Here is a 22,604-nt window from a genome sequence, read left to right on the forward strand (position 1 = left end):
ATTCTCATAAATATTAGGCACAGGAACCTTTATAAAACCCACTGGCCTTCTATTTCCATCCAGAAGATGGCATATTCGTACGTGGGTCTACTGTACTTTCCCACAATGCCTCGCGGCACAGCGTCAGTGTCGGCGCTGTTTGTGCTGCGCGTAGCGGCGATAATGTTCTTTTTGAAGATGATGCTCTGAGCTCCCCTCCTCCGCCGTCTTCCGGACCCCGGTCGTTCCAAACCAGGGCGGTCGTTGGGATTTACGCGTTGGCAAACCTGCGACGCGGCTCCGCTGCAAATTCGGAGGACGACCCGTTGAACCCAGAGAGGAGTGAGTAGCAGCGGAGGCTAACGCTGATGGGCCAGTAAAAGGGGGGAGAGAACATGCAGTAATGTTGTGACCATTGCGGGCTAATTGACAAGCTAAAGTGGCAAGATGAGACTTTTATGGGTTGCTTCCTTCCTCCTTCATACAATATTTCATGTCTGTAAATTCCATTCTGGGTTTTGTTAAATAGCGGTAGACTTAGTGGAGGCTAACGCGGAACGCGGGTAGTTTTGTTGGTAGTTGTCCACGGTCGTGTCAGTTTCATATAATATAGTGTTCAGATATGTGATATGCATCGGAATTTTGCAACCATTGTTAATGGATACATTTTCAGCATCATCTCCACATCTTGAGTTCACTAAATCACAAAAATCGTGTGAAAATTAACAATTATATATAAATATATTGCTTCCATTACACTGTCATACATATTATTAACGAGAGACAGAAATTTACCAATTTTGTCAAGTCTTGTGGCACTTGTCTCGACTTAGTGTTTACCTCAATTGCTACAAATATAAGCTCTATCGAAAAGATGGATATTATATTAATATTACACATCCTGATCGTTCTTCAGAAGGTTTTGTCTGCACAGTATTTACTGACAGTCAGGATACTTTTATATATGTTTTTATTAGTGTAAAAAGAAATTGATTGGACTCCTGCAAAATATGTATTTCAGCTGACATCGCACAACTTTCAGTGAATATATTCTTGCCATATTCTTCTTATTGATGGAATAATTTAATTTTAAATGTTTTTATTTTTATTATTTTCTGTTTAGAAATACCATTGGATTTCAAAACAGAATCACCTGATGCAGAATATCCCTAGCTGGCCAAACATGATCTTTTTCAAGGGTTTGTTTGATTTTGCCCAATAGTAGTTTTCCTGTCCAACAGAGCAGTTTTATATACTCCTTCTCTGGTTGTCTATATTGTAATGGATATTTATGAGAAATTCCACTCAGATGAAAGTTTCAGAAGGGACAAGACAGGAAGAGGGTCACAAACGTCACAAAAACCCAAGTACTAAAATCTTTTTTTTTTTTTTTTTTTAAATCAATTTACTCACAAATTGACTCAATGTGAAATCTGGGCAAGTTTAATTGAAAATTGATCTACTCACAGGAAGTCATACCTTATTCTGTTGTATAAATATACCGAAAATGCGTGAATGATTGAATTTTTACCTTGTGTTATCAGATCAAAGATTATTCGGTTATTCTTCATTTCACTCCTGGCATTAATAGATGAAGAAAGATATGATGAAATAATTTTCAGAGAAGTGAATGCGAATTTGAATAATTTCCAGCGGCATCACGCATGGATGTTAGTCATCAGACGTTTCCTACAGTTGCTGAAAATTGGCCAAACTTAATCATGGTCTGATAGTTAACAATGTAGTAAACTATAATATTTTTGGTATGCATTTCCCAAACAAAAACATTTCAACGTGATTGTAGAAGTCGAAAATGTACTCACTTCTCTCTTGGCACCACAATGATGTATAGTCCCATTTAATGAGAATATTTGAAGAGTTTGTTTTCAAAATGAGACATCTCCGTTTTTTTCATTTTGAGAAAAGGGCTTGGTATTGAAGTGAAAACAATAAACTCAATTTATGTTTCTAACTATTGGGGGATGGAAAGAGATGCTAAAAAGTGACTAAACACCATACTACAAAAAAATATTGGCTTTAATATTCACCGAGTTTTTTTGATGACAAATTTCATTTTTTCTCCAAAATGAGATATCCAAACATTCTATTCTTGGCAAAGTGAGACATATCCAAATTTCGACTTAAACCTTCAGGAGCAGTTGTATTTTTTTTTTTAAATCTGTTGCTTTTGATAGGCAATCATGAAAACTATTTGCCTTTCAACATTTCAAGCATTTTAAAATAATATTTAAGACCATGACCACCACATTTAGAGAGTTAGGTATCAGAAATAAGGGTCAGTCACCAGTCACAATTTTCACAATTAGCTCACTAATGTCAGATGTTGAAAAAGGAGATGAAAAAAATGGGAATTTCTTTTAAAAAGGTGTTTTTCAGTTATTTAGAAACTGTTTGTTCAGTATGAGGTCTTGGAAAGGCTGAGTTTACATCATTGTAATTTTGTGTATCTGTATGCGATTCTGCAATCCGATATCTGCAGGCGTTGTGTCACTCAGTTGATTAATTTTGTTTGTAAGTTGATGTGAGATCATTAAGAAAGTAAACTGCTTCAAACCAGTCTACCAAGGTTAATATGGGTTGCGAGGGATACCAGCAGAAAAAAAATAGGTAGTCGATCTCATACACACATCTCCAAAATGAAATCAGTTTCAAACTCACAAATTCACTGTTTAAAATCTGACTCAATGAGTCTGCTTTCTTTTGATTTTATTTATAGCTGTAAAATCAAACTCGGCATTAGCATCTCTCTCAAACGTGGGCGCAGCCATTTTGGATGATGATGTGGAAGATACCGGAACTTCCCTCTTAGACGAATTCTGATTGGATGCTAATTGCTTCAGCAGCGCACGCTGATTGAACGAAATTATGTCGCATTTTGCTCTAAATAAGATCTCGATATGTGGCATTTTGAAATAAAACGCGATCTTCCTTGGCTGATATAGAACGATATGTCGCACTTTTAACAAAAATCAGAGTATCCTGATAACTACCATTCGGAGCTGGATAATTTTGGCGCGAGTTTCGTAAATCTGAAAAAATGCCTACGTCGCGTTTTGAAAACAAACTCTTCATTTGTAAAACTACATGATTCTGAACTGTTGTTTGTGTAACTCTCTGCGTTTTTTGGATATGTCCGGCCGGCATTTTTGTGACCAGGCTCTATCGATTGAATGTGACCTCGGCAGACTGAAACCTCTTGAAGTGTTGTTACCCATTCCAAAACGTTATTACAGTCCACAGAGCAATAACTCAGACTATGGACATTTATTCTCTGTGGGATCTTAACGGTTACGTAAAACCATCAGAGCCCGTCGTTCAGAAACGTCAGCTATATGGTACCCTCCTCGGACCTTGGCACGCTTAAACACAACGTGCGGCGTTCCTTTTGCATCTCGGGAAGAAAAGCTAGTTTCCCATGTGATGTTTTAATCAATTGCTTTCACAGTATATTGCTTAAAAACCACTTTATGGTCTTAATTAGAGTAGTTTGAGGTTTGTGGTCAGTGGTCAGGCTTTCTTGGTGCATTTGCATGCTTTCATGTTTCTCCCCTAAGTGGGAAAGTTGTTGGCTGAACCTGTCTGGGTTGGATTGGGTCATCGTGCCGATGTAATGTGTGTGTCATTGTAGATTCTTAGTCATACCGGTCATGGTAATCCGCAAAGGTTGAATCCAGGCCACTGGACTATTCTTGTTTGATGGAAAATTTTCAAACTCAACAGACCTTTTTGATTAAAGGTGAACCATCTTCAACAAACAAGATTCGCCCAGTTGCCTCAATTCAACCTTTGGGGACTGCTGATGAAATTTTGCACGAGGTGGCTGGGGTATCTGATTCGGATCCCTTCCAGACACTTCCCTGGTGAGGTGTTCCGGGAACATCCCACCAGAAAGCGACCCCAGGGACAACTCAGGACACGCTGAAGAGACTACGTCTCTCAGCCGAACTGGGAACGCCTCGCCTTTGTGCATCAAGAATCTCCTTACTCTTTCATTATATTGTCTTATATATATAGCCGACAAATCTCCATTTAAATATTTACCTTAATTATGACTTCAATGTATCCACATTTAATGCTGCCTTCTGGCTTCTAAACAAATTAAGGTTTTGTTTACGCAGTAGGAACAGAACTCCGTCGTAAACTAAAGACTCTTGGCTGTACAGTCAAATCCCTCTTACTTTGGGAGTCGGGTTAGGGTTAGCTCAACCCACTTTTCCTGATCAGTGTCTGAATTCTTCAGTTTTCGGGAATGCAGCATGACTAGTTTAAATGATTGAAGACGCAAAAAGCATTTAACATGTAACACACATCTCCTTTTGTCTTAAGCTCAAGCAACTTTGACTGTAAACTACATTTACAATGACTCCTTTGCTTCGCTAACATAATATCATAAAAACCACCAAGGTAGAGGAACAAAACTGTCTGACCCTATTGGTATTCTCAGAGTACTGTGCTTTCCTTCGAACCTCGATGTCAAAGTACAAAAACTGTTACTTTGAAAGACGTGACATAAATGACCAAGGTCAGAGATGGCATTGCCCCCTTAGTGGTTGCAATTTTCACCTGATTTTAATCACCAATGATGTGTCTGTAAATTTTCTAGTCTTAACAAGAACTTCCAGAACTCCTGGAGTTCAACAACTGTGGAATAAAAACACTACACGTTTTTCCTCCTTGTCCCAATTAGCATTGTCTGTTGTCGCAACTCGATCCCCGTCATCCCAGTGCTGAACAATGGCGGCATCAGCTTTCAGGTATCCTATTGTAGTTAATTGAACGTAGAGAAAAGGAACAATTTTAATAGACCTTTATGATGGCTTAAAAAATAAGAAATGAGTTTGAATATGTTGCAAAAGATGAGTAAAATAGGTTGTTAGCGAAGTACTTGCATAAAGTCATAGTCCCAACATCAAGCAAAATGTTTTTTTTATCTGGGAAGTAAGGAAAAAAAAAATAACAAAATTTGGAGATAAATCCATTTTTGTTTGACAGCAACGATAATTAAGTTACACTTCACAGATACAAACAGTGAGCAAGATATGTTCTTGTGTTCTGATTTTCCAACAAGTCAACAGCAGTCACTGCGCAGTGACGAGCCAAAAATAAACAATAATACATGAATAGCCCAAATGTTAACATTGCATACCATTTAGTTGACCTGGACTGGCTCATCCCTTCCTTTGATTCTAATAAGGAGTCCATTGAATCATGATCTCATTTGGGTTTTTCGTCAACATGCAAAAAAGGTCAGTGCAGGCTGAAAAATCCAGGCAAATAAGCAACGTCTTTCAATATCTATGTATATCTACTCGTAACAAATTTTATACGTGTCATTTTTTTGTGCTCGGCTGCAGATTTGCGAGTGCAATGGCGCAAATCACAGTGACTGTAGTCAGGTAGTTTGAAAGGTTTATGGGTCTTCTAGCTAACGAAAGACATTTAAGATACAACCTTCCAAGAAAAAGTTAAAAGGATCTAGATATGGGTCATACAGAATCTTGTTCAAAAAAATAATTAAACCTCAATCCACTGGTTCGTGTCTACTAACAGACAAGCGTACTGTACATTTTCATTCCCATTAGCATTTTGTTTCACTGCTTATTGTTAAAACTGTGACAAAATGATCACTAAGAAGTTCCACTATTGTGTGGATTGATTGAGACAAAACTCTATTTGATTGTCAGGGAATTCACAGATGAACATTTTGTCAACTATCCCATCTGTGTGGCATCAGTAAATCACGCACCCAACAGGATCGGTGACTCTGTGAGTCATCCTCCACGAAGAAAGAATTAACAAACAGATTAAACCACAAACCCACACAAGTCACTATAATGTTTACTTATTTATTTACTCTACTTCCACACGGGCAAAGGCACAGACACATGCTGTTAAGACAGAGCCAGTTGACAGCTATTAAGTTCATAACTCTGTCATGTCAAGAACTAATAACCCTGGCCCCCCTCCATCTATCCATCAGTGCGTTGGAAGACTAGGCTTCCAGGGATTCTGGCAGCTGTTGTCGGGCCTTCGCCAATCTGTTATGGTCTGATTTGTTTGGCGGGCAGAGCCTCTCAAGCGGGTTCTACAACAAAAGCTGCTGCCAGGGCAAGATAACACCATTTATTTGCCAGAATACTCTCTTCGTGGTTTCTGGGTTTATTTTTCCTCTAAAATATTTACAAGCGAGAGATAACTTTGGCTAATGAAGAGTGGATAATTTAATTCCACTCAAGGTACAACAGTGGCATTTGCAGCTACTCATTCAGTCATTACCAAGCAGATTTAATAACCGCCATGTGACGCTTATTATGCCTCGGGCATGTTGCCTGCAAGTGTGATTTTTGACATTCACTGATTCAATTGATTTAATTTAGCTATCAAACTGTAGACTCAACAAAGAAGGACCCTATGCCGAAGAATCTGCAGAAATAGTCCCCCCGCCCCCTCATGTCACTGACTAAATTTATCAGTGCTGATCTCCTGTCCCACTTTGAGGTCTGACAGTGTTGTCTGTTCTTTCCAACTGTTCATATTTTTATAATTGGGGCCTTTGAACATAAACAGTGCATTTAAAAAAAAAAAAGTATTCAAACTGCACAATATTGTCTATTTATTTTAAGATGATGTGCAACAAGGATTAGCTTGCAAATAAGACATTTAATGATCTCCAGAGGGGAAGTTCAGCGATTACAATGAGTTAATACATCCATCCATCCATCCATCCATCCATTTTCTTTGATGCTTATCCTCACAAGGGTCGCAGGGAGTGCTGGAAGCTATCCCAGCTGTCAACGGGCAGGAGGCGGGGTACATCCTGACCTGGTCGCCAGCCAATCGCAGGGCACATAGAGACAAACAGTCGCAATTTTGAGTGTCCAATTAATGTTGCACGTTTTTGGGATGTGGGAGGAAACCGGAGTGTCCGGAGAAAACCCACGCAGGGCATGGGGAGAACATGCAAACTCCACACAGGCGGGGCCTGGATTGAAGCTAGGTTCTCAGAACTGTAAGGCTAACGCTGTACCACCTGATCCACCGTGCCGCCTTGAATTAATACAAAACTAGGGATGGAATAACCTTCAAACCTTATACCCACGCCAATTGTTTTGAATATGTTTCCTTGGCTCGCATACAATTGTACAAGAAAAGAAATACCTTGCCCCTCAGCAGATGTAGCAGGGGTGGTAAAGAAGTCTGCATCCCTCCATAGTCCTCCATCTATGGAAGTAGGAGTCGCACAGATGTTTAGCGCAGGCAGAGGCCAAGAAGGAACCAACACTCGAGGTGAAAGGCTAGCTAGCCAGTTAAGGCACCGCCTGGCGACTGTGAACCAGACCATGAGACTAAAAGTTTTCCCTGTGCTTTCGTGTTTCCCTGTGAAGCCCCTTCCCTTTCTTTTATTTCAACATGATGTAGATGTATTTTACTTTGCTTTACGACAAAGCCTTGTTTACATTCACCATGGAAATTCACCAAACACCAATGGTGCTTGGTGGATACAATTCTGAAAATGTTGCCTTTGCAAAGTTTATTTAAACTCGTTGTAGACCTCTGCATGTGATGTCTTACTGACTGATGTGGATACAGTACTTGTAAAAGGCTGTCTGTACAAAAAAAGTGAATTGTTGAGTCATGGCTTCAACAGCTGCTCCTCTTCACCCATGTCCTTTATAACGCTGCCCTTCCCCAGCAGCTGCCTCGGTGTTTTATCCCGAGTGAGCGGCTCGTCCCCGTATCCTCGATCACAGTTAATGACGACAAGGGTGTCCTGCAAGAGCAATGAGCCAGTGAGGACACAGAATTCATGAGGGTCCTTTGGAGTCCCAGCAGACTGGATGACATTTTGTTGTTCAGGCAGGTCACCTCTGCAGCCCGTATTTTCAAATTGCATATTTTGGGGGGATATTAAATCAGCACGCGGATGGGCCCCGAGCCATAAAACATTTTGTGGCACACTGAAGAAGTGTGAAAAAGTGACAAAATGATCTCCCCATCACCTCTGTTTGCCCCTGCCATATTATGGATGCCTGATGAATTGAAAGTGAGGCCCAGAAACTAACCTTATCCAAGCCAACAATATTCACATAAAGAAAGCTGTATTTGCCGTATTTTCCGCACTATAAGGCGCACCGCATTTATAAGGCGCACCTTCAATGAATGGCCTATTCTAAGACTTTTTCCATATATAAGGCGCACCGCATTATAAGTTGCATAGAATAGATGCTACAGTCGAGGCTGGGGTTATATTATGCATCCAAAAGATGGAGTTGCACTAAAGGCTCAATATTGATCCATGTATAAGGAGCATCGGATTATAAGGCGCACCGTCGGCTTTTGAGAAAATTAAAGGCTTTTAGGTGCACTTTATAGTGCGGAAAATACGGTAAATGAATTGCTCATACTGTATAGGTTTGCTAACAGCAGGCAATTCACGTGCTCCGGGCCCTTCTATAATTTTTAATTCAGTGATTTCATACCTTCAACATTGCCTTACCAGCATGTAGCCAGAGTTCAGGTCTTGTGTTTTCTGATATGTGAGCATGCAGTGGTCAGTAGCATGTATCGTGCGTTTTATACCTTTTTTGCTCGCAAATGTGACAATACATTTACACAGTGTAAAGCATCTTTTAATAAGTTTAAATGTGTTTAAAGATCGTATGCTGGGGTAAAATGCTTTCAAAGATGATTTTACATGATCTTTCTATATGGTGGATTTCAGTATTGTGTGTGGGTGTGGAAAATATCTCAATGAACAAGGATCAGTAGATATGCTTTCTGATCTTAGAATGCAAGTATTCATATTATTTCTGTCACATTTCACAGAAGTATAATGTTAAAAATTATTAATATTTGTCCTCTTTGAAAGTACTTTATTTTTTCATTATTATGAAAGGAATATTTAAAAAGCCATCATCTTAATTCTTTTTTTAGACTCAGTGTCTATACCTCCTGGAGCTTTGCTGCTCAAGGTCTCGTTAAAAATACAAACCCTGTGATCTTGCTGTCAGACCTGAAATCCTCCCTTGATTTAAGTTTCTTTCAGACAGTGTTCATAGACAGGAGGGGGAAAAAATGTATTACAGTGTTCCCCCGTTATTCACGGGGTTTACGTTCCTTACACCCGCACGGATAACAAAACTCTGTGAATAATGGATGTAGCATTAATACACACTTGTTTCATTGTCAGCATGCATGGCAGCACATGTTTTATCATATAAAAAAGATACCATATGGTGGCGCTCACGAGGAATTGAGGAACAATTGCATTTCATGTTTGTAAGCAGAAGAAGCTTACATGGCCCTACAACACTGCCTGCCTAGGCACGTCATAACCATGCACGGTGTCACATCGGAGCTAAAATGATCACACTACAGCAAACAGAATAGTATAAACAGCAAATAATGAAACAAGATACTTGTGAAATAATTGGCTCAAAAAGCATGCCCTTTGAACGCTATTTACCTCCTCCAATCATGCTTTGCAACACTCGAATATGCGGGGCCGCGCACGGTGAACCGTGCATGGGAAAGGCCACACTGTCCTCTCAACTTGTTATCTCAAGAGGCTCCACACTCATTTCCCCTTTTACTCCCGCAGGCTTCCTCACGTAAGGGTCATGCTGTCTTCATTTCAACAAAATGCATTTTAAAAAGTGGTTGAAATCCGACATTGTTGCTCCTCCTTCATGAGAGGAATTCTAGGACAGTGACGGAAAGTCTGCCAGTATGCAGAGACACTGTTCAAACATTTATATAAGCGTTTTGTTCTCAAATGTCTGGCAACCTGGAAGCTGCATTCATCTTTTGCGATTGCTGATAATGACTCATTCTTTGCACAAATCACACGCTTGGAACAACGTGTTGCTTAGCTTGAACTGCAGCTTTGCTTGTGCATTACGCGACATGTATTTTATTCAGGATAGATCTCTGCATTGTTTTTCTTTCTAAAAAAAATCCTTATCAAAAACAGATGTACAGTATTTGATTCTCAATTAAGGTATTTAAATCAGCACTGATGCAACAACAGAAATGCATCAAATTAATTGAGTCAATGAGAACTAAAGTGGGATAACTGTTTTTGTCATTTTTAAGTACAGAAATGAGGAGAGAAAAGGCAGATATTTCAGTTTAATGCTGGTCTAAATCAAGGTACAGTTCCTATTTTAATGGGCAGTCATTTAATGCACTAAGTCTTCACATTTATTTATCAGTGCAGCTCCCGTCAAACCAGGCTTTCCCGCCTGCAAAAACATTGCAGAAGGTGAGGCTCAGAAACTGATGTAAGACTCAAAGTAAGTACTGTAATGTCTCAGCTTGGGTGCCATTGGTTCTGCATATTAGTAAGTAAGTACTGTAATTTCCAGCCAGTACATTTGTAAAGGAAATACCATTTGGTACATACATAAGCTGCACTTGTGTTAAAACCACAAGTGCCCACATTGAAACCCACACTCAAACACGAGATATTTACAAAGAAAGACGGTACACAGAAAGAGTTTTCAACGTTTTAATATCTTCGCTTAGCTTAACATAGCAACAACATGGTAGCCCAAACAGGGCTGCTTAAAAAAAAAAAACCTACTGGTAAAAAAACCAAAAAACAGCCGCGGCAGTTACACAGCAACACAGTAGGACAGCACTTACAGGGCCAGTTCAAAAAAACAAACATACCTAAATCACTGAGATGCAGCAGTAACACAGAAACACGCTAGCATGGTGCTAACAAGGCCAGTTTAAAAAAAACATACCGGTAAAAGTCACTTCCTCGGTACAGCTGTGTAAAAGCCGCAAGTGCCCACATTGAAACACGAGATATGTACAAAGAAAGACGGTACACAAAGAGTTTAATGCTAGCGCCGCGTTAACAAGGTCGGTTAAAAAAAAAAAAACAACAACAACATACTGGTAAAAATCACTGAGACACAGCAGTAACACGCTAGCGCACCGCTAACAGGGCCGGACCAGTAAAAGTCACTTCCTCGGCACATATCCTCCACTGGTCTCACTCTTACCTTTTCCGCTCGAGTGCCCCCTTGCAGTTGTTAGAAAAAAAAATGCACAAATTAGCCACATCACCGCATAAACCGCTGGGTTGAAAGCGAGTGGAAAAAAGTCGCAGTTTATAGGCCAGAAATTACGGTAGTGAACATTGACTATCATCTTTAATGAAATATTGTTAGATTTGACAAACATTTGATATGAACTAAAAGCTGAAGAAAACTACTATTTCTGTAAAAATCCAGAAGTAATCGGCATTTAAACCACAAAGCTATAAATCCGCCACATTCTACTGCAATCAAAAACTTCATAGTCTACTGTAGTTCTTTGTGGTTCTCATGTAACCTTATATTCACGCTCTTTCTGGAACATCAGGCTGTAAAGTTCAGTTGAAGGTGAATGCCAATGGCTAGGAAAGAAGCCTTGTTATATCGTTCGCTGGCGCACAGCTCCGAGGTACAGTAGGTAATGTGGCATTATTGATCCCCCGCAGAGTAAGTACAGTGCAATCAATGCTGATCTAAGATGACCTTCATGGCAAGATGATTGTATGCAGATGGGCATGGTACAAGCAGAGGGATTGAGATTCCTCTTGTGCCTGTGTTGTTGTGTTCCTCAGTTTTTGGGCCACAGATTAGGCGGCGCAACAGAAACATTTGCCAACATCTGTCTGCCATTACCCCTGTGTCACTGTAGTCATGCTACAAGTAATCAGACCGTCTGTTTGCCACGCATACTTATGACTGAGCAACAGGATGCCAGGCAGCATTCTTAGGGTCACATGTCCTGGGATCTTTTTGGACCGCACCAGAATCAAATGACATTGCAATCATGTTCGTAAAATGAGAATTTTTTGGGGGGGGGGTTCGCCCTTGGACCCATGGCTTTGGTTTAATGGAACTTTCATTATTTTCCCCACTTATTCTAAGGTTTTGGTCAGGTTTGAACAGTGTAATCACACTTGGATGAGGACCACCTCCAAGGGTTTTGGTTCCGTAATGTTGAAATTTAACCACGATCCCAACGGGAGATGCACCAAGCCAAGTCTGATAGCAAACAAAGTGGTGGCCTACTGTTTTTTTACCGAACTCATCTTTGGTTTAGTATGCATTTTAGTTTCTGTTAGCAACACATCTTCTTTCCTTTGTCCACAGGAGTATAATTTATCATATTTATAATGTGCACTTAAGTAGTGTCGCCCGCTAGATTTTGTTGATTTTCTTCATTAGTTATCAAATATGTTTTGCCACACGTTATTATGCTTTTGTGCTCATTCACTCACTGGGCTATACTATGGTGAAAATTTTGGTCTAGACGTTTTTACCATATCGAAAGAGAACCGAACTCCAATACAAAACATTGACGCCATTCTTCATAGAGAGGAAGAAAAGCAGGTTTTATTTTTTTATATTATTGTATTGAAGTATTTGTTTGGTGGTTAACATTTGAGAAAGTCGCTGGATGGCAATTGAAAGAAGCACAACTTTATATGATTAAGGATTTTGAAAAGTGGTGTCTTGCTGGGTTTTGTTCCAACTAGACTCGTAAAAACAATTCACCTACAGAGATGCACCACGTGCAATGAACATGATGGCAAGATGAGGAGACTCCCTTGCTCGTCAATAGGGGCTGAAATAGCCACGCATACTGGTTTCAAATGCTAGCGTAACCAGTTCCACTTATGAGCCACCCATAAAGGACAAGGCAGTGATAAAAGTTAGGTCATTTGGTCAGTCTTCTGGTTTTGTTATTGAGACATTTGCACTCTCTGAAAATGCTGTTCCTAGAGGCTTCCACTCCAGCATCAGGATTTTCCATCCTGACTGTGGCTAACAGAATCAACATGACAGTGAAGTACTGGCTAGAGAGTACCATTAGAAGGAGCAGCTGCTTTCCTTTTGTTTTGATCTTGTGAAAAAGGATTCCATCTCATTTTCTCAAATTGAGTTGTCACTGATTATTAAAAATTGTAATTTTATAATCATAAAGTTAGTGGTGTAACTGAGAGTGATAGTCCCTCACTATTTCAACATATTTAACTGGCTTGATATATCAGTCAACTGGTAGAGATGCCCTTTTTTGATAAGCCAATAATGGTACGGTGACCAACAACTTAACTGAAGCTGAGAGGTTTTGAAAACCGAACTTAATGAGAAAACAATGCTAGGTTCATCCAAACAAACCCAGAACAGTGAAGTTCTCATAAAGCTCCAAGAAATAGTCCTCTTAAATAAACGTTTGTACCCAAAATAACCCAAACTTCACTCATCTGTCTTTTTTGTGTTCTTTTTCAGGTTCACCTATTGAGATGAAAATATTCCTCGGCTCCGAAAATGGTTAAAGTCCAGATGGAAGCTACAAGGTCACCCGGTTTTGCCAATCTTTGAGCCGCCATGCCCGCCCCTCATCACCCATTGAGGGGGGCCCCTCCTCAGAAGCGGAACTGTTTCCTAACTTGATTTATAAGGAGTGCTTTGCATAAAAAATGGCATAAACTTTTTTGGGTATCACACAGTACTGTATTAGTCTACAGGTTAAGGGTATCACACAGTACTGTATTAGTCTACAGGTTAAGCTGGGTTCTTAGTCGATATCCACAAGACCTAGAAGAAGAGGCAAATACTACCAACTAGGTACAACAACCCTTGAACCAATTTTTAATGATATAATATCCAACCCTCTGCCTGACAAGGTCGAATCATGGCTGCTGCAGAACCCCATAGCATTCATTTCTTGGTGAGACAAGGGGCGGACTGAGTTAAAAATGCAGCGCAATAGTGGCGGACTAGGAGGTGGTGGACAGCCGTGGGTGTTTAGGCGTGTGCGTCTTACTTGGCTCAGTTTCATGCTTTTCTTTATCCTGGTTTTCTTCCCGCTCATTGCCCACTACTACCTCACGACCATTGATGAAGCCGGAAGTCCCGATAAGCGGATCTTCGGGCCCCGGCCTGGCGGCGAATTGTGCGAGGCCAAACACGTGCAAGATCTGTGCCGTATACGCGAGTCCGTCAGTGAAGAGCTCCTGCAGCTGGAGGCCAAGAGACAGGAGCTCAACGGGGAGATCGCCAGGCTCAACTTGCGCATCGAGGCCTGCAAGCGGAGCATCGACAGTGCCAAGCAGGACCTACTCCAACTGAAGAATGTCATCAGTCAGACGGAACATTCGTATAAAGAACTAATGGCCCAAAACCAGCCAAAGCTGTCTTTACCTGTCAGGTTGATTCCAGACAAGGAAGACCCAGGGCTACCACCACCTAAATCATCACGATCCTGCCGCCTGCACACCTGTTTTGACTATGCCCGCTGCCCCCTTACATCTGGATTTCCTGTTTATGTGTATGACACAGGCTCCTATCCTTGGGGGGAATATATTGACCCTCTGGTTAAGCAGGCTTTTGCTGTGTCAGTAAAGAACAATATTTATATAACTAATAACCCCAGCATTGCTTGTGTATATTTAGTATTGGTCGGGGAGCTACAAGAATCTCCGACCTCCCCACCGCCAAATCCTTCAGATTTGGACAAGCAACTTAAAGCTCTTCCTTACTGGAGATCAGATGGTCACAATCATGTCCTGGTGCATCTTTTGAGAAAGTCCATGACACAGAATTTTCTGTATAATGTAAGCATAGGGCGAGCAGCAGTAGCTCAGTCCACCTACCTAGAGCAGCAGTATCGCGAAGGATTTGACTTGGTTGCATCCCCACTTGTTCATGCCCTCTCTGAACCCAACTTTTTGGAAGTTCCTCATCAAGTACCCGTGAAAAGGAAATACCTATTCACCTTCCAGGGAGAGAGGGTCGAGTCACTTAAAAGCAGTTTGCGAGAAACTCCTCCACTGTCATTTGAGGAGGAGATGGACGGAGATCCACCGGCTGACTATGACGATCGCATCATTGGGACATTAAAGGCAGTACAGGATAGTCAGTTGGATCAGGTGCTCATAGAGTTCACCTGTAAAAACCCCAAGCCGAGTTTGCCAACGGAGTGGTCTCTTTGTGGAGAGCGAGATGACAGGTTGGAAGTACTCAAGGAATCTACTTTTGCATTGGTGATTGCACCTGGAGATGGGCACCTGGTTGCCTCAGGAGGCTGTGGAATGCGACTTTTTGAGGCTCTTGAGGTTGGGGCTATCCCTGTCGTGCTCGGGGACCACTCCAAGCTACCCTACCACCAGTTTATTCGATGGAGCGAAGCTGCCATTATGGTGCCCAAGCCACGTGTGACAGAACTACATTTCCTGCTGCGTAGTCTATCAGACAACGACATGTTAGCTATGAGACGACAGGGTCGCTTTCTGTGGGAGACCTACTTTTCCACCGCGGAGAGCATACTTAATACTATCCTGGCCAACATTCGCACCAGGATCCAGGTTCCCGCCGCACCCATTAATGAAGAGCCTGCACAAGAAATCCCCCACAAAGCAGGTAAACTAGCAGGGACTGATGCCAACTTGGCAGACAACGGTGATCTAGATTTGGGTCCTGTAGAGACGGAGCCACCTTACGCCTCTCCGCGTTTTCTCCGAAACTTCACGTACACAGCTGTGGACATATACAGAACATGGAACCGTGCTCCGGGCCCTTTTCATTTGTTTCCGCACACTCCACTGGACCCCGTTCTGCCCTCTGAAGCCAAATTCCTGGGTTCAGGTACAGGTTTCCGGCCCATCGGAGGAGGTACTGGAGGATCCGGGAAGGAATTCCAGGCAGCTTTAGGTGGGAATGTTCCCAGAGAACAGTTTACTGTAGTTATGCTGACATACGAAAGGGAGGAAGTGCTGATGAACTCCTTAGAGAGGCTCAATGGACTGCCGTACCTCAATAAGGTCGTGGTTGTGTGGAATTCACCCAAGTCTCCTTCTGATGACCTGCTGTGGCCTGACATTGGGCTACCTATTGTGGTAAGTTTCAGTCCAACAATCACACCTATTGTCTAGAAGATCCCTTTTGAGCAGAACAGAAGTTTTTCGGCTTGTCCCATTAGGGATTGCCACAGCGTAACATCTCATATTTGTTTGACACAGTTTTTACGCCGGATGTCCTTCCTGACACAACCCCTCTTGGGGTGTGGAGGCCCCAGTGAGATACGACTGTTTACCAAACCAATGGTCTAACCACTAAGCTATGGGGCCTCTTAAACATTTTTGAACTTTTGAACAGTGTATGAATAGTAAAACCAAATCCGAAGAATCCCGAACTGATTAGTGTACTGGTTGAAGAGTCGCCTTTACTACAACTTTTTTCATTTCGTTTTATTCTGTGCTTGTCTGTCAAAATATCTCTTTGTCAAACCATTCCACGGCCTAAAAACGTTGTACACTGCCCTCCTGTGCTGAGAAAATATCAATAAGATTACATCTTCAAATAATCAACATGACTTTCATCACAATATAGTCGAGGACAGCAGAGTTTTAGTTGTTTGTTGCGCATTGCTCCACTCATAACTTTTCAACTTGAGAGAACTTTTTCACTCGCAGGTTGTCCGCACCGAGAAGAACAGCCTCAACAACCGTTTCCTTCCCTGGGATGTCGTGGAGACCGAAGCCATCCTTTCCATCGATGACGACGCCCACCTCCGTCACGATGAGATCATGTTTGGATTCAGGTCTGTGATGTTGGCGTAATTCAAACATTAAAACTAAATATTTGTCCCTTACGTGAGGAATAATCGTGCAGCCAGAACTGCACCCCCTATGCTTTCAAAATAGTGTATGTCTACAACTCAGTAACGGCTTGTCCAGACTTGTTTATGCGTGTACAATGTACACAAGGTCAGTTGTTGGGGAAGTTTCTCCAAAGTGATCCAGAATTACTCTGGAATGTGCCCCCAGCTCTACTGGAGCCCAAGAGAGAAAAAAATTGGTAGCGTCTGCCTGCCAAGTGATCTCACATAGTATTACTGTAGGTGTTAAATATTTGTTGCATCCAAGGTGTCTCTCAGTGAACATTTTGTGCAGTTATTATACAAAAAAGTTTAATTAGAGAGGGCTGTGCTGGCTTTGTCTGAGATAGTGTTGATCCAAAGCAGCCACGGGCCAAAACCACAACGACTTGATTTTCACTTCTTTCCAGTCGTGTCTTTTCACACAGACTCCTGTTTGTGTTTCTTATCTCAGAGTGTGGCGAGAGGCCAGAGATCGTATCGTGGGTTTCCCTGGGAGATATCACGCCTGGGACGTCAACCATCAGTCCTGGCTCTACAACTCCAACTACTCTTGTGAGCTCTCCATGGTCCTGACGGGAGCCGCGTTCTTCCATAAGGTTCAGTCGCCCACTCGGCAACAACAACGAAAATGTATTTGTACCAAGTCACAAGATGTGTCTCACTGTATCTACTATATTCCCCATCAGTATTATGCGTACTTGTACTCCTACGTAATGCCCCAGGCCATCAGGGACATGGTGGATGAGTACATAAACTGTGAGGACATTGCCATGAACTTCTTGGTCTCCCACATCACCCGCAAACCGCCAATCAAGGTCAGTGATAGCATACAGGAAGCTGCGTCTCCCCATTGCCCAAAGGCCCGGTGACTTTATTTACCAAAATTAAATATAATGTCCCTGCTTCCGTCACCAACCTGTCCTTTATCATCTGCACCAATCACGCTACTGCCGCCTAACAGGGCTGGTTAAAAAAAAAAAAACGGAAAAAATCACTGAGACACAGCAGTAACACGCTAGCGCAGCGCAAACAGGGCCGGACCGGTAAAAGTCACTTCCACGGCACATATATTCCGCTGGTCTCCCTCTTACTTTTTCCGCTCGATTGCCCCCTTGTGGACGTTAGAAAAAAATGCACAAATTAGCCGCATCACCACCTAAACCGCAGGGTTGAAAGCGTGTGGGGAAAAAAAGTCTCGGCTTATCGGCCGGAAATTACGGTACATAAACATTACGTCCCTCGGTGTCGAGTTTCAGGCCCACCACTTGATCTTAACCAACTCTCCCTTTAAGATGACCGCTATGAAATATCTCTTTCCTTCTCCACCATGATAAAATAATTTGAACCCTCCATCTAAACGTCTAGCCTTATTGCATTCCCAACTATTCTCTTGGACCCATTTTTATTCATATTTTTCTCCTCTAATTATCATGTCAGCCAACTCACTAGCTTTTCTTTCATAGCCCCAACAATTCAAATCCTCGCTTTCAATTTCTGCCGAAGAACCCCCTTCCCACATCTCCTTCGATCCACAGCAGCTGAATTACTATCGGCGCACTGTGGGTTAACTGTGCCGGTGTGACGGTCTGAGCGCTCCCCGTTGTGCTGAAAAGTCCCCTTGTAATTAATACGCATGCGTTACTAACAGGGGAACTCTGGGTACGGAGTGGACGGTTACTGGGAAAGCCCCCGTTCTCGTAGTTCCCCTTCTTCTACATAGAGCGAGCTAACATAAGTTATATTGTAACCGTAACCCGAACCTAACCTTAAAACAAAAGTATACACATATATGTACATTCGCTGTGTTCGTCCTTCTGAGGCGTCCATAGCGAACATGAACTCTCGGTGACAAGTTGTCGAATGGCACATGTTGAAGCAATGATGCGGATATTTCATACTGGCCAGAGGTTTACAAAATATACGCGCATGCGCATTAATCACAGAAGACTTTTCAACACCGGGAGCGCTCAGACCATCACACCGGTAGTGCGTATATATGTATATATTTTTTTAACTGCCCCATGACCGATCTGGTATGGAATTCTCGACTTATATTTGTTTGGTAAAGTTTTAAGCCAGATGGTCTTTCTGACGCAAGCGTCTGCATTTGTCCAGGCTTGGGACCTGTCTACATTTTTCACGGATTAATGGCACTCCCATTTATTATTATTGATTTAAAATGGAGGAAGATTAGCGTATTTTCCGCAATATAAGGCGCACCCAAAAGCCTTTAATTGTCACTTATTGCCTTATAATCCGGTGCGCCTTATATTTGGATCAATATTGTGCCTTTAGTGCAGCTCCATCTAATGGATGCATAACATAACCCAAGCCTCTACTGTAGCATCTATTCTATACACCTTATATATGAAAAACGTTTTAAAATAGGCCATTCATTGAAGGTCCGGCTTATAGTGCGGAAAATACAGTATTTGCGATACCAGTAGATTTGGTTACAAGTGTGGCCGTGCAACAAATTAAACAAGTGAAGGCACTACAGTACATTTCCAGCCAGGCCGAATGACAAGATTCTTCTGTTTTACCGTAAGTGTTGGAAATAAACCGCCATCTTTCTCGCTTGCTCAGGTCACGTCTCGCTGGACCTTCCGCTGCCCGGGCTGCCCCCAGGCGCTGTCCCACGACGACTCGCACTTCCACGAGCGCCACAAGTGCATCAACTTCTTCGTCAAGGTGTACGGCTACATGCCGCTGCTGTACACGCAGTTTCGCGTGGATTCGGTGCTCTTCAAGACGCGTCTGCCGCACGACAAGACCAAGTGCTTCAAGTTCATCTAGCGGAGAGAGCCCCAGTGCAAAAGGAGTTGACGACAAAGACTGATGGAAGAACGGAAGGGGAGCGCGGCTTCGGGAGTTTCCTCCGTAGCCCCCCTTCAGTGCTGAAAAAGGGCCTCACTTCCACCCTAAAGGAAAAGCCCTTCAGTGAATCACTTTGCCCCTTTTTGTGACCTCCCCATCATCCTTCACCGGGAACCACTACAGATGTTTTATTTTTGCGAAAGGGGTTGCACAAACTGTACAGAACGGACGATAAACTACCTAACGGAGACCTGCAGACAGTTTCATTGCCTTTGGATGGCTTCGTTATACAGCAATGGAATTGTACTTCTAGTACAAGTACGTGACGGAAGCACTGATTGTCAAAAGTATTTTATTGAGCGAACCTTTTTTTTTTTTTTTTAATTGTCTTTCAATTATGTGGATAGTCTTGACAATGACATTGTCGCCATCCCCAGACACCTGGAAAAAGGACCTTGACAGAAAGTTTGGACCCAGCCGCAAAGGAATCCACTTCAGCAAGTCACCATAATGCCTCAGTTTTGTCATGGAAACCAGCAGACAATTTAGTTGTGCGCATGTCAAAGCACTGCAAGCTTTTGTGTGGCCTGCTTTTGAATCTACATTATTATAATTTTATTTTTTATTTTAGAAAGGAGTATTAGGGCCACACGGAAAAGAAACAAGATGCAAGAGTTTAAGCAAGACAAACTATTACAAATGAGTCATTGAGAGCAATTGTGCAGTTGGCTGGCGGACAGCTGGCATAGGGTCCAGCATGACCCTTAATAGGGCAAGATAATATCTAAAAAATGGATGGGAAAGGTTACACTTTATTACACACACACACACAAAAAATCAAAATGAGCTTTGAGCAAAAATCTGACAAGGATTTGAGGGTCGTCCTTCCAGAGTCTCCAAACTCGCTCAAAGCCACTGCTACTTTACATTTTTCACAGTACCTTGTAGAGGAAAGTCTTAGCAAGGAAAGTTATATTTTTTTCATAACACATTGTTACTATAAAGGGTGGTAACCTAGTAACTATTTTAAAATGCGGGTTGGTGGTGTACTGTATTTAAGTAATTAATTGTAAATCAGCACCGCATTATTTTAATCCATGATGAAGGAGTTGTAGGGCCACACTGGAAAGAAAAAGATCATGTAAGAACAAAAAAAAGGTCACAATATTACAAAAGTAATGTGACAAGAAAAGTTCTAATTAAAAAAAAAATGTGAATAAGGAATGATGAACAAATCTTTTGACTTTTTGTGTTTCTACTGGAGACTTTTGGAGACTAAACGGAAATCATTTTTGATCACAAATCGATATTTCTTCGCCATAGTGGAGGTCTAGATCAGGAGAATCTGATACCCCAATTCGCATTTGTTTTCATTAGATTTTTTTTTTTTCACCCTAATCAGTAAATATCAGCTATGCTACGAGTATACAAAAAAAAAAAAAAAAAAAAAGTGGCTAACTACAACCCCTGTTCAAATCCAGTGTGTGGGGCCGGTTTCATTTCATGACCTAGAACAGTTGACAGCTTGGCTTACTTTAGCTAAAGCATTATTGACTTTGCCCACCATCGTTATGTAACATTGTCGATTGTACGTTTAATGCAATGGCAACAATCCACTGTAAGATATATACAGTATTTTTTAAAATCTGTGTCACTTAAGCGAACTGAGTAAACACTGAAAATGGAGATATGTAACGTTTGTACGATGTTGCCGGTGTGCCCAGAGTTGCGTGACCTTCATGGGAAAAACTATATTTCACTCAGCGTAGCCCTAATGCTCCTTTTGTAATTTGTAACATTTCAGAAAGTGTCTGGTTCTACTATTGTCCCTTCACGACGTGTCCAATCCCTGCTGCCAAACACCATAGAAAGTGAAACTATTGGGAGTAAATTGAAGTAATGTAGGTGTACCACAGCAGTGATTCCCAACCTTGTTGAGCCGAGGCACGTGTCTTCCTTTTGAAAAGTTGTTGGCACGCCAACAAACAAAAATGTCACAAAAAGTGCATACATAGGTCAATTATACACTTTCTGCCATCAAATAGAAATGAATTTACCGTAATTTCCGGCCTCTCACGCTTTCAAATCTGCAGTTTATGCGGTGATGCGTTTAATTTGTGGTTTTTTTTTTTAACGCCCGCAATGGGGAACTCTAGCAGAAAATGTACGAAATATATGAAATATACGTGCCGAGAAAGTGACTTTTACCGGTCCGGCCCTGTTAGCGCTGCGCTAGCGTGTTACTGCCGTGCCTCAGTGATTTTTACCAGTATGTTTTTTTGTTTTGTTTTTTTTTTTAACCAGCCCTGTTAAGGTGGCGCTTAGCGTTAGCCTTGTGCTAGCATTAGCGGGGCGGTGCCAGCATTAGCGTCAGCGTGGTGGCGCTAACGTTAGCATTAGCATGGGGGCGCTAGCATTAAACTCTCTGTGTACCGTCTTTCTTTGTAAATATCTCATGTTTCAATGTGGGCACTTGCAGCTTTTACACAGCTGCGGCCTATGTATGTACCAAATGGTATTTCCTTTACAAATGTGCTGGGTGAGGCTTATAACCAGGTGCGCTCTGTAGGCTGGGAATTACGGTATTTGTTCTGTCTGTCTTTATATGCTGTCCCATAGGTAGATAGATGAACAAAGATATATGATGTGTTGTAAATAATATTTTGACGGGAAATTTGACACCACGGCACACTGGTTGGGAATCACTGTACGACAGTAGAGTATACTGGATGTCCTGGCTTAACTGCTATTATATACGGCCCACTATATCCACCCACGTGTACAGAACTCTTCCCGAACACAGATGTGTAAATGTCACTTTACAGTGTCGCCATATTGGTTTCACTTTTATTTTATTTTTTTAGAAACGTGATCACTCGATGATTGTGTTCTTTGCCAAACGGGTACGATGCAGTCCGGTACGCCCACAAACGACTTTATCCGTTTGAGTTTGTGATTCCAAAGTATTTTACGGAAAGAAACTAGATCCCCCTTGTTTTTATGTTGGGATGCTTTTTTTTTTTAATTTAAAAAAAAAAACAAGCTTGAGTCCATGGTTCCTGTATATTTATTGAATATATGATTGATTTATTAAAAAAAAAAGATACATGCAATAAATT

At 41.7% G+C, this 22,604-nt stretch overlaps 1 protein-coding gene across 1 annotated transcript; it reads left to right on the forward strand.

Moving 5' to 3' along the window:
• Positions 1–75: 75 nt before the first annotated feature.
• On the forward strand, positions 76–22,538 carry extl3 (exostosin-like glycosyltransferase 3). The gene is made up of 6 exons (XM_061811489.1): positions 76–321; positions 13,296–15,904; positions 16,481–16,608; positions 17,120–17,264; positions 17,355–17,483; positions 19,255–22,538. Exons 2-6 carry the CDS (start codon positions 13,766–13,768, stop codon positions 19,462–19,464), a joined length of 2,751 nt encoding a protein of 916 aa, XP_061667473.1. The 5' UTR covers positions 76–321; positions 13,296–13,765; the 3' UTR covers positions 19,465–22,538.
• The last annotated feature ends 66 nt before the right edge of the window (positions 22,539–22,604 follow it).

This window comes from Syngnathoides biaculeatus, chromosome 23 (assembly GCF_019802595.1).
Source record: "Syngnathoides biaculeatus isolate LvHL_M chromosome 23, ASM1980259v1, whole genome shotgun sequence".
Classification (NCBI taxonomy): Eukaryota; Metazoa; Chordata; class Actinopteri; order Syngnathiformes; family Syngnathidae; genus Syngnathoides; species Syngnathoides biaculeatus.